We start from the raw sequence: 13,495 nt of genomic DNA on the forward strand, positions 1-13,495 counted from the left end.
GGCCGGGGGGGGCTGTCGCTGCGCCGGGGGAACTAGCGCTGGGCCGGGGGGGGCTGTCGCTGGGCCGGGGGGGCTGCCGCTGTGCCGGGGGGGGGGGGCTGCGCCGGTTACCTTCTGCCTGGCGGTGGGTGACTGGTCGGCCGTGTTCACTCCAGGGGTCCGGTCGGCGGCTGCGGGGCGTCGTGTTGTCATGGAGACACAGCTGGCAGCGTCTCGGGAGCGCGCACGTCGGGCTGCAGCGAGCGACGGGAAAAGAGCCGGCGGCCATCTTGGGGAAACTTTTATAAGTTGCTGAAACGCTAGAACGGTAAGTACGAACCAGCTAGAAATGTCATTTACAGGGGGGCTTAGTAATGTGTACTTAATGGGGGGGACTGGGCAAAAAAAAAAATTCACTGCTTCCTCGAGACATCTCCTTTAAGGGGTTTCCAGTTGCCCAGGAACTCCTCTTGTAAAGACCAGCAGGCCTTTTAAGGTCCAGTCAGCAGCAGCAGAATCTTCTTTCCTCGCACAGTCCTGTTGGATGCCGCGGGCTCTGTATAGAGCATAATCTGACCTCTTTCCCTCTCCAGTTCTCTGGATACATTGTACTGAGAGCGCAGAAAAAAAGGATGTCAGAATATGCTCTAAGCAGAGCGCGTGCATCTGCCAGCAGTGTGTAAAGATTGAAGCTTTTGCTGCTCTGTGACTACAACAGGCACTGAACTTTTACTGAGTGTGGCCACAGAAGGGGCACTATAACTAAGTGAGAGAACTATAACTAGTTGGTGCCGCAGAGGAGGTAGTATAATTAAGTAAGACAACAGATGGGGTACTATTATTAAGTGGGACACTATTAATAAGTGGGGCAACAAAGGGGACACTATCACTAAGTGAGGTCACAAAAGGAGCGCTATTACTTTGTGGGGGTTCTGGAGGGGGTACATTATTACTTTGTGGGGCCACAGAGGGTGCACTATTACTTTGTGGGGCAACAGAGGGTGCACTATTACTTTGTGGGGCCACAGAGGGTGCACTATTACTTTGTGGGGCAACAAAGGGTGCACTATTACTTTGTGGGGCCACAGAGGGTGCATTATTACTTTGTGGGACAGAGAAGGGACATTATTGTTATGGGGGTGCTGAAAAAGGTAGTGGCAGAATAGGTAGAGTGTACACTGAGTTGTAGCTGCAAGAAATCTTCATGGTGATTTGGGCCTGGATAGACAAAAAAATGAAAATGAATGACTCCAATTAGAGAAGATGTCACTTGTAATCTCTGGATGTAACTGAACTGTAATAGCTTTCACTGTGTGGAAGTAGTATTTAATATCTGGTGACTGCATTATTATGAGCTTGCTTCTGATTTTGTATTTATATTATGAGCTTGGCTCTGAGTCTCTGTTATGAGCTTGGTTCTGGGACTGTATTTCTACTACTGTATGAGCTTGGTTCCAGTGCTGTATTTATGTTACATGCTTGTTTCTGGTGCTGTATTTATGGGAGTGGTTTTGGTGCTATATCTTATGAGCTTGGTTCTGTTGCCGTATTTAGATTATGTTCTTGGTTCTGGCGCTGCATTTATATTGACCTTGGTTTTGGTAATATATTTGTTTGGAGATTGGTTCTGGTGCTGCATTTATATTATGAGCTTTGCTATGGTGTTCTCTTTATGTTATGAGCTTAGTACCGGTGCTGTATTTTTAGTATGAGCTTGGTTCTGGTACTGTATTTATTGTATAAACTTGGTTCTGCTGCTGTATTTATGTTATGAGCTTGGCTCTTATGCTGTACTTATGTGCTTAATTTCCCACACCTTTTCTGCTCTAGATTCACCATTGACTGGAAACTGTAGCTTGGGACTTTTATTGTATATAAAAAAAATTTGCCTTTGTTTGACCACACATACCCTGGTAGTGATAGACCTGAAACCATGGTTTTATTCAAATACTGGGGAATGGTAAAGTAAGGTTTCTTTTTCACTATGCTTTTAGGAATTCCACTGCTGGTTCCATTCTAGGTTCTGTTCCCATGCAGAGAATTGTATGGGAATGAAAAGAGAGACAGAACCGGGACAGCGCCATAAGGGAGAGCACGCAAGACTGACCTTTTTCGTCTCTATCTCACATAGGTTCCATCCCTGTTAGTCGTTTGAACTGGGCCGAAAAGTGGTGTTTTCAGAGCTTTTCTGTCCAGAATGACTCCTGTACTGGCATCCTCTTATTTATTTTACACATTTATATAGCATATTATTCAGCAGCGCTGTACATCATTTGATGTCCCCATTGGGGCTCACAGTATGGGGGAAAACCAGAGTACTTAGAGGAAACCAACCCGAACAGACACAAACTTCATGCAGAGAGTAATGTTGTCCTTGGTGGGACTTGAACCCAGGACCACGGCGCTGCAAAAAAACAGTGGTAACCTCCAAGCCACCATGCTGACCCCTTCTTATGTGGCAGAAGGACTTTTGGGCTCTGGCCCAGGTGTGACTGTTGCCTCTGCACCTCCTATAGCTACACTCCTACCCTTTGCAAGATTAGGAATATCAGCATTTTCAAAGATGATCCTCCAGCCCACAGTATTCCAATATAAATATACAGTAGTATACAAGCATAATCTCATTACAGATGTATTGCTGCAGTTGCCATGGTATGCAGTGATAGTACAATGTCTGCAGAATTGAAGATTCAGCTGTACTGTACTTCTATATCATGCTAAAGTTCTGTCTCTAGTAATAAATGTGTTATACCATGCAGGGTAGAGAGCACGGATCATGAGGATGACACCGAAGAGTCACATCAAGACCATGGAGAAGAGAGCGATAGTCTGACAGATCCAAAAATCCCGCAGTTCGATACTGAAAACATCATTACTCTGAGTGGAGTCATTGAGACAAATAGCGACCCCGACCCTGAGAAACATAAAATGACTCGTGAAGAGGACAAGAACAGGCTGAACATGCAGCTTCAGAGCGCAGAGGAGAAAGTGCAGAGAGCGCAGAGTGAGGTTAGCATGTTCACTTTGTGGAATATTTGATAATATGATTGAGTACACAGAAGCTATTTTACAACCTTTGTAGACCCACTATATTTGAAATGTGGGGGGATCATAAGACAGTTTATGCCAGAAGTCTCATATATTAGTGCAAGTCCCAGTTGTGCAAAAACATGTGACTTTTACATACTTTCCTGTGACCATTCCAAACTCCTGGCATCATGGCGTCCTGGATGTGAGCTGCTATAACTGGATTTTTTGGGGGGTGGGAGGAGGGGCTTGATACACATAAGCGGGAACCATTATGCTTGCATTCATGAAGTCTAAATGCATTGTTATGTGTGCTGCTGAGACATTTTGTACTACTGTGCTTCCAGCAGCACAGCACTCTCAGGGTTAATGATTGAGCTGGCTGGGTGTGGTTCTTCCTGCTAGCCAATCTCCTGGGTCTGTGCTCACATATAAACCCAGCTCCTGGTCAATCTCTGTCTGGTGTTCAGGGTGAGCAGTCATGAATCCTTGTCTTTTGAAGTTTGCTGTGTGATCTGTGTCTTGCTGGTTCATGTCCGTTTGTTCATTTATATTCTGTCAGTTTTGTGTTAGCTTGGTGTGTGACCTGCTATCTGTGTGCTGTTGCAGTGTGCTGTGTGAACTGTGTCTGGTGCTGCTGGACTCCTGGTTAGTGTAGGGACTAGCGGTATAGCCAGGAGTCATGAAGTGGCCCACTAGCTTTCACATTTTGTACACTAATACCCTCACATCGTATATAGTTTTATATACCTTCTTGTTTGATCACTCATCACACTAACTACCTGGTCTATTAAATAGATTCTTACTATTGCAGTGTGCTGGTCTCCTCAGTGAAATTGAGGAACTGCAACAACGTCATCGCCTCAGCCAAGACGAGCAGGAAAAGTTACAGGAGGAGCTGAGGTTATGCAGAGAGGAGATCCATAGGCTGAAGGAGAGTGGTTTGCAGGTAAAACTAATGTTTCTTTTTCTACAACATAACATACTATGTATCAAAGCATTTTATGCTGCAGTTTATCTTTTTTGGAGGGTAAGCCTTTAATAATAAAATTAGAAAAATAGTCTGTATTTTCCCAGAAACAGCACCATTCTTGAAAATAGTGCTGATCTTATGGAGTAGAGTGGCGCTGTTACCTATTTGATTTATGGTTACTACTCAATGTTTGCTTCTTCTACTGTAGCTACAGCTTTGTGAATGTAGTACTCAGTTTTGTCTCTGCACATGCACCTGCATCCTGCTTGACAGATCAGTGTACTGTATATATGTCTGCTAAGTCATCTTACTCTGTTTTATTGTATCACACTGCAAAACTATTAGCTTTGTTAGAGTCATCCCAGCAATGTTTGCTCCAATGCTTTCACACAGGAACAAGAAATGGAGGCCGAGCACGTTGGAAGTCGCTTCCAGGCGCCCGCCTTCATTCAGAGTAAACCGGAAGTTGTTCATAGATGAACAACTGCACATTACATGGCCAATCATCATTTGATTTTTATGCCTGCAGAAACTGGACGATGAACAATAAGCAAATTAATTATCGTTTGTCGTTTAGTTGCTGGCAGTGCTTCCTCTGAATGGCTATTGTTCAGTTTTGCACAATCCAGTAATAAACTGAATGGTCATCGCTCTGTGTACAAAGGCACGTAGTCACAGTGAAACTCTACTCTCATGGAACTTTATTCTTCATGGACTTCTCTATTGTATTTATTCATAAGGACGTTTTTCAGATTTCCTAAATGCATAATATGTGCAAGCACTGAACTTGTTAAGGAATGCCCAAATGAGTTTCGGTCAGTGCTTAACTATATATATATCACAGAGGTGAGTTAAAGGGTGAACAAGAATAGAATAATGACACAATAGTTTTGGTAGATGAAGGCTGTTCTTTACTGAAGCTGTAACATTGAATGGCCCTCTTAGCAATCTTAAGGGGGTATGGAAATATTCAATTAAAAACTCTCAGCCCTAGTGAATCACAGAGCGGCCAGCAGGGGGGTGGGGAAGCTGCAGGAGATTTCTCTCCTCAAGCTCCCCTGCTCCTCTCTATTGACTTAACATAGCGGCCGTTCAGTACTTAACAGCTGCTATTTACACTGAACGATGAGCGATTAGCTCATCACCCATCATTTATGCAGCATGAACAATGGACGATGAGCTGAGCGATCATCGTTCATTGTATATAGCAGCCATTCAGTACTGAACAGCCGCTATGTTAAGTCAATGGAGAGGAGCAGGAGAGAGCGAGGAGTGAAATCTTCTCCAGCTACCCCGCTGTGAGCCAGCGATACTAGCTCCCGTGCAGCAGCAGGAGAGCGAGTATGTGCGGGGACGAGTGTCAGGCATCGTTTGCCTAACATTCGTTGCATCTAAATGGAGCTTTAGAGTCCTCTGCACTGTAATTTAACAGATAAGCTTAACAAAAACTTGATACAGATTGAGTGGATCAGAAAATGTATAAAGTTTCTGTTTTTTTCAGTACGACCTAATAATTGTTTATGGAGAATGCATGGTTGTGTTGCTTGATTTCATTTGGGTGAGGCTGAAATATCTGAACTCAAAAATTAGTAATTGGGTCCACATACTTTGGCCATATGTTGTATATACTCTTCACTGTATATAGGGGACTAATCATCTTGATGTTTCTTTTACTACTACTAGGCTTGCATTACCTTTACAGACACATAAATGCAGCCGGATTATGCTTGTGTGTCACCATCCTTTGGGCATGTTCAAACTTTTCAGATTCATTGTGGATTTTCTTCAGTGGAAACTCTGCAGCGAATCCACAATGGCAAAATGAGTAACAAAAGGTGAATATAGAAAGTAATGATAATTAAACTGCCCCTCCAGCAGGCAAAAATGGTATAGTCTCAGCCAGAGCTCTGCTGATGCGCCATGGTATAGATGTGAAACTGAAAGTAAAAAATCTCAGCCTTAAGACGGTGCCTAATAGCATTACAGGTACGATAAGTGATTTTAGTCGTATGACCTTATTCATATATTGTTGTTGTTTTTAGCCGTTTAGTCGTTCATGATCCTCAGTGACCCTAAACGCTGCCTCCCTCCATGTTCTTTGGTTTTGCCCTGCTTCTTTCAGTTGTGTGATATCCATGCCAGTATCAGCTCTGACAGTATCAGCCATCGTGTCCTTTGGTGGCCAGGTCTTCTTTTGCCGCTGATCTGTCCAATTATTATAGATTTTTCTAGCGACTCTGCTCGCATTACATGGCCAAAATACGTGAGCCTGAGTCTACTCATATATAATTTATGCATATTCGTGACACATTTTCTTTGATATTAAATGATATAAACTGCAATAAACATAAAATAAGTTTTTAACAATTAACCATAGATAGATAGATAGATAGATAGATAGATAGATAGATAGATAGATAGATAGATAGATAGATAGATAAATAGATTTAAACAATATCAGCATTCGGTAGATATGGACATCAAAATAAGGAAGGTTATCCAGTTGAAACAATCTGAAAGGAGAACAAAAATTGCAAATCGTCTGTCTATTCTTCAGCCTGTAGGTGTCCACACAGCTACCATGACCATGTGAGGATATAATACCCCTGATGCAGTGTTAATTAAGGGATAACATTAATTTCACTTGCTTTTTGTTTATTTTACTGCCTTTTTTTATGTATCCACACTATGATTTTGTTATGTCCTTTACAAATTTACTAAAGGACTATCAAAATGTTCTCTTTTCTCTGTCCCCTCTATTATGATCTCTGGGTCATGTCTTACACTTTTAGCAGATCAATGACTATTATTCTTGAATAAACTCGTCGAATTGTATGTTTTTGGTGTGGGCTCTGCCTTTTTTTCGAGTTCTTGTGAAGCTAGATCTGACCTGAAGTAAAGATTGTCACTGTTGATATCATTATCTGTTGTACATGTTTTGTTTTTTTCAACAGGTCAGTGAGGACAGTCGATCTTTATAACTATCTTTCCTTTTGTAATCCAATGATGAATTAGTAGTTTCACTAATGCATCAGTTTATAAGATAAACCCTTACCACATTTTTGATGAAAGAGCAACTGGAAGTACAGCCATATTGCATGTTTCCTTTGAAAAAGTTTCTTGGAAAGTGGTGACAATTTTGTCACTTTGTCAGCATGTTCAGTCAATACCATAGCAATATGATTGGACTTCCTGTTGTCACTTTTCCAAAAATGGCTGATGTCACTGAATAGAAGCATACCATTATCTCTTTACGAAAATCAAACACAATTTCCAAACTTTGACTGGTACTCTAACTCTTGATTCTTTAATAGGTGATAATTTAAAATATGTGGGAGAAAATGTTCTTTAAAAGTGTTTTCCAGGACTTTAACTACTGATGAACCATCTTCAGGATAGCACATCAGTAGTTAATCAACAACAGCATGCCCCTTGGGATCCCTGCTGTTGTCATAGACGGTATTGAAATCAATGGGAGTTAAGCCTCCTATTAGACTTCTGGCTCCTTATTGAAGTCATGGTCTAATGATTAGCTGATCAGCGGGGATCCGAAGCGGCAGATGCCCGTCAATCGACTGCTGATGACCTATCGTGAGGATAGGTCATCAGTAGCTAAAGTCTTGGAATCCCCTTTAAACCTCTTTGTATTAAACACTCCTGAAGGACAGAAATCCCCAATGCAGTGACTTTACAGTCCTTCTAGTGACCACTAAAGTAACATTTCATATACACTAATCTTTTTGTTTTCTAATTATTATTTGATATTGAATGAAAGAAAGTCAATTTGAGTCTTATTTTGGATAGAATGATACATTTGAGCAGGCTAATCTTTCTGCTGACACCTGTGTAACCAATGTATTTCTCTTTCTCTCTCCATCTCTCTCTTCTTCTCTCTTCCTGTCTCATTCTCTCTTTTCTCTCCTCATTCCTGCATCATTCTCTCTTTTCTCTCCTTATTCCTGTATCATTCTCTCTATTCTCTCCTCATTCCTGTATCATTCTCTCTTTTTTCTCCTCATTCCTGTATCATTCTCTTTTCTACTTTTCTCTCCTCACCTCATCTGGCTGCTGCTTTACTATTTATGAATCTTACTCTGTGTGATCTTCTACTCTTCACTCTCCTTACTCTGCATTACTCCATCATCCTCTGAAACATTTTACTTATTTTGTGCTCTCACATGCCTCCTGCCACTATCACAATGTTTTTGTCCCATGAACCATCTGTCCATACCCTGTTGGAATTTGCCATCAATGAACAATTCGTAACATGATTTATGGGGAACTTCATTTTTTCGTTGCATTTAATATCTACATATTTAAACAATATTGACAAATGACAACTTTCCTATGGGCCTCATCAATTCTTCTTCACCATGCACCATTACCAATTATGCTTAATTCTCTGTTCACATCCATATTTCCTTCTGATGTTAAATTGGCTGTGGCTGCACCAATCACTCCATTGTATACCATCCCTCCTTTCTGGTGTACTTCTATTCTATTTCATTTGACGTTTCTTACATTCTTCAACTTGGAACCATATTCTTATACATTATGTGATACACAATCAAATGCCTTCATTTATTATTTTGCCTGGTTACATTTATCCACTGTCACTTCAACCTCATTCAATACAACCTGGATTCTCTTCCGCATATTCACATTCATCTATCTTTTTCTTGCTTCTCTTTCCTGCTTTTTTTTCTCCCTCCTTTTCGTCTCTCAGGCCCCCTGTGGATCTGACCCTCCTGTTCTCTCCCTTCCCCTCCTAGGACTTATTGTTATAGTGGGGACACTCTGGTGCTGGTGGGCTGAGACGTCCTAGTGCACATCAGGTACTGGTTTCCATGTGACTCCTCGTGCTCTGCATGCTTTGCTTTGCACGGCTAGGAGTATCTTGCTGCCTCTGCTTCCATGCCTGATGCCGCATCTGTCCTTCCAAACTCTTGTCTCCTTTTTCATCTTAACCCCTTCTATTCATTTCTTTGTATTTTATTATGTATATGGTGTATTCTTATAAATTGTCAAACGCCACAAGAGGCAATATCTGTTGTAATTCTGTATAATTCATGGATGTAAGTAAATACTCATTTTTATTCTTTCTCATTGTCAGTGTTTCATTGGTCATAGTTGGAGGTCTGTAGAGTATCTCCTTTTAGTACATTATAGAGCTCTTACTGCCATTGTCAGTTTGCAACTTGTGGTTGATATGTCATGTACATTCTATGTAAATTTACAGCTATTGTTATATGTTACCGTTCCAAATCCTATTTCATCTATAGACACTAATAGAGATCTATGTTATAAATATTTTCACAAAACAGGGACCGCAGCACAACCTTATGCAAAATTCTGTATAAGTTCAAAGTCCCAGAAAGTATAAAATAAGAACTGATATTATTCGATTTGAGGGATGTTTTATGAGTAAAGTTAAACATTATTATGACATACTTAAGCAAACATAGAGAAAAATAGATTTTTACAGAAATGCCCAAGTTGTATAATGAAAACGTCATAATATAATGGTAATCAAAGTTTATAGGTTATGCATATCAAATAAAAAAATGGCAAAAATCACTGAAAACTTGATCCTATGAGCAAAGCTTACGAAGAAAAAATGTACATCTAATCCTTGTTCGCTTCAAAATCTCCCCCTGTACTTCCACAATCTTTATCTAAAATCTTCTCATGTTGTATGTAAAACGAAAGAAAAGAGTCCACTTGCCGTTCATCTGTGGAGAAGAGTCCGGTGTATTCATTAACTGCCAAGCAAACCTTTCTTCCTATTGATTAACAGCTCACCCTATCCTCCTTTTAGACTATGGGCCCTTTTACAAGGGGTCAATAATCGTTAAGATTCCCACATCCAGCCTGAATCTGAATGATTATCGTTCAGTGTAAATACATGCCCGACTGAACGACATACGATAATTGGTTTGCTTATCCTTCGTCATTCAGTTTCTGCATGCATAAAAACTGAACAACGATCAGCTTGTGTAAACAGGCAGTCAGTCATTTATGAACGGCTGCCTGTTTACTGTGAATTGAGGCGGGTGGGTCGGAACAATCTCTATTTACTGAGCAATGATCGTTCCTGCGTAAAAGCACAGGATTACTATCGGGCGACCTGATACTGCATTCAATGTGCAGGCACAGGACTTCAAATGTGAGTCAAGAGCCTGGAGGTGAGATTATTGAGTGGAGAGACCAGGCCAGCTAATGTACTGCATATAATTTACATACAATGCGAGAAAGCATTAGATAAAGATTGTGCTGGTATGCCACAGCTTTATTAAATGGAAAAGGGACAATTTACTACTTAAGGCCCTTTTACATGCTACGATTAATGTTTAAACAACCGCACGACTGCACGAATTCTGAATGAATTGCTGCCATTTTTACTTGCACCTAATAATCTGTCTTCTCTTTTGCATATACAATGAGTTCATTGCTCTCTCCTGCTGGAGTAAACACTGCGATCATTGTATATGTAAAGCAAACAAAAGCATCATTAGGTCGCTGAAAATATTGAACTAACTGTATTCAAATTGAGCAAAGTCTTAGCAACTTAACAATGGTTTTTATCCTGGCTAAAAAACAGGGCTGAAAGACAAGTGAACGAATAGTCCACGACTGCCCACGTTCACACGTAACGATTATCGCTCACTTTCGGGCGGTTGAACGAATTTTGAGCAATAATCATTGCATGTAAAAGGGCATTTAGAGGAGCAGGTACTGAAGGTTAATTTTGTTTATGGTAGTTTAATGTTGGTGTTAGGTTCCCTTTAAAGCCACATTAGTGCCTTATCACGTCTTGGACAGTATACTGTACCGTATTTGACTGTGATGTAACAGAGAGTGTTATATGGGCAAACAGCTTGCTGAATCTTCACTATCCTCCTCTGCCCATGTCTGCAGTTATATGAGATTGTTTTATTAGGACACTTGTTATCTTCGAGTGACTTAATAATCATCATAAATACTTGGAAAGGAACAATGGATTGTAAAGTTGACCTGGAACTGATATATATCTCTGAATGATATCTTCTATGCCCTCTTGGAATTTAAAGGGATGCAGTACAGCCTCTTTAGTGTGTATGAAAAATATAAAAACAGTGTTTAGTAGTTTACTTTTATACTGGTTCCACACAAGTATAATGCAATTGCATTGAGTTATAGGTGCTTGAATTTATATGTATATCAAAATCCTGCCTGTGAGTTGTCACGTCAGGACTACAAGACCATGATATAAATCGGTGGTTGGTATTCTGGTCCTGTTTCACTACAGGTCCACATCAAGCACACAGAAACTATCAATGAATGTTTGAAGAGTCATATACAGTTGTGTCTTTCATTTTTTAAACCTTCTAATAGCTTGTTTTATTGTAGATGCTCAAACAACATCTACATAAGACATGTCTATGCTGAGATACCTTAACTTGAAGTTGTGGCCAAAAACTTTTAGCTGCCCTACAGAGAGATTCTTATATCCCACATAACAAAAACTGCTTGTGGTGGAGACCCCACTCAGCTGCGCTAGCCAATGGAAGCACAGTCTTGCCAATAATGTCGGCAAGATCATGGGGCTATTGGCAGCCGTGGCTGGCCAGAATTTCAACTGCAGTTTTTGTTACATGGGAACAAACCCTTTAAATGTCTCCTGATTCCTATCAGTGCTGACGACACCTAGTATGGATCAAAATAACCAGATATAACCATACATTCTAATCTGCTAATATTCATAAGTTTGGAATGAGAAATGTCCTTGATGTTGAGTTTAAAAAAATCCACTATTGTTTTCATTTGAATTGATCAGAAAAACAGTATAGACCAAAGGTGCACAACTTTGTCTGGTCTGAAGGCCATATTGCCATACTGAATCACTTCCAAGGGCTGCAAAGGTATTCCCATCGGAGTCATTTATGGTATATCCTAAGTATATGCCATAATAAATTGAAGAAAGTTCCACTTCCATGACTCCCAACTATTAGGAGAATGGGGTCACCTTTTTCCCAAGCAGCACCCCTGAGAGGAGAAGGCAGTGCACATAGCTCTCTCCATTGTAGATGATGAATGTTGAGGTAATGGCCTGGGATTTCATAAGTTCTATAAACTACAATGGAGTATGCATATATGATGCCTCTACCACATATAATTTCTGGAGTGCTAAATGGGTGATAACACTTTATTCTCCTAGTATATAGGGGACCCACACATGGCTGCACAGTGCACCCTTAGTACTCGTATGTTCCTCTTGCCCTGCTATGTGCCACTCCTCTTCACCCTGACATGGAAAATACATATAAGGAACCACATGTTGATATTTCTGTGTCCAGATGATTGGGGCCACACAGAGTGGCATTGTGGACTGCATGCAGACGCCGGTCCACATGTTATGCAACCCTGGTATAGACATTTTTAATGTTGGAAATGACTATTATAAGTGTGAAAATAGATGGTTTTTAATGAAATATCTCCTTCAGCCAATATTCTTTTGTGCCAATGGTTCATTGTGGTAGCTAATCCTAAATGGTAACTTTAAATGGAAAATTAAAAACAAATCTTCTAAATTCCAGTATGCTAGCATAGTTGAAATGGTTTTGTGGTCTTCTTTGGGGCATTTGAGTTTCTTAAAACATCAGCATTTGTGGGTTCAATTATGATGACTTAAAAATTGATAGAGCTTGTTTCTGAGTCTTATCAGTATTACATTGTTCTGAGAAATGAAGGCTATTCCATGCAACAAACTGCCAAGAAATTAACCCTGTAGTGACCAAGCCTGTTTGCGCCTTAGTGACTGAGCCAAATTTTGGAAATCTGACATGTGTCACTTTAAAATAGAATAGCTCTGTAAAGGTTTTGCATATCCAAGTGATTCTGATAATGATTTTTCCCCACATGTTGTACTTCATTTAGGTGGTAAAAATATGTGCCAAAATTGGGAAAAATTAAAATTTTTTAAAATTCTTTCACATTTTCAACTGTAATATCTCAAATATGTGTAAACATACTGCACACATTTTTGATGAGACATGTATTTCCATCTGTTTACTTTATTCTGGATGCACATTTGAATTTTTTTAAAACTATTTAGGAGACGTACAAATATAACATTACCTATCAATATTTTCAGGAACACTTTGTATTCCTACACCAAGCCAAGATTGCAAAGGCTCATAGGTGTCAGAATGATAGAGATCCCTTAATGTATTCACTGAGGGGTGTCATGAGTATTTTGACCCCGCAGTTTTTTCAGAAGTTAGGGCTCCCACACACTTGCATTTGCGTTTTTTGTTATTATGATTGTCAATGGGACTTTCTAATGTTAAAAACGCAACGCACCAAAAACGCCAGTGTGTGAGAGCCCTTAATGCAATTTAGAGCAAAAAATAAAATTTCATATTTTTTGAAATATGTCATTTTAAAGACATATTTTTTTCTATAGTACTCATGAAAATGAGGATTTGCAACCCAAAATAGATAACCCTGTTTGTCCTGTGTTCAGAAACATACCCA

At 40.1% G+C, this 13,495-nt stretch overlaps 1 protein-coding gene across 1 annotated transcript in view; it reads left to right on the forward strand.

Annotated features, from left to right (window-relative positions):
- The window catches only part of CCDC136 (coiled-coil domain containing 136), a 34,306-nt gene extending 25,298 nt beyond the window's left edge, over positions 1-9,008 (forward strand). The window contains exons 7-9 of the mRNA XM_066589926.1: positions 2,739-2,988; positions 3,821-3,955; positions 8,706-9,008. Coding sequence (XP_066446023.1) covers positions 2,739-2,988; positions 3,821-3,955; positions 8,706-8,804 — 484 coding nt within the window. The 3' untranslated portion in view covers positions 8,805-9,008. The remainder of the gene's footprint in view (positions 1-2,738; positions 2,989-3,820; positions 3,956-8,705) is intronic.
- Positions 9,009-13,495: the final 4,487 nt, after the last annotated feature.

Source organism: Eleutherodactylus coqui, chromosome 2, assembly GCF_035609145.1.
Source record: "Eleutherodactylus coqui strain aEleCoq1 chromosome 2, aEleCoq1.hap1, whole genome shotgun sequence".
Classification (NCBI taxonomy): Eukaryota; Metazoa; Chordata; class Amphibia; order Anura; family Eleutherodactylidae; genus Eleutherodactylus; species Eleutherodactylus coqui.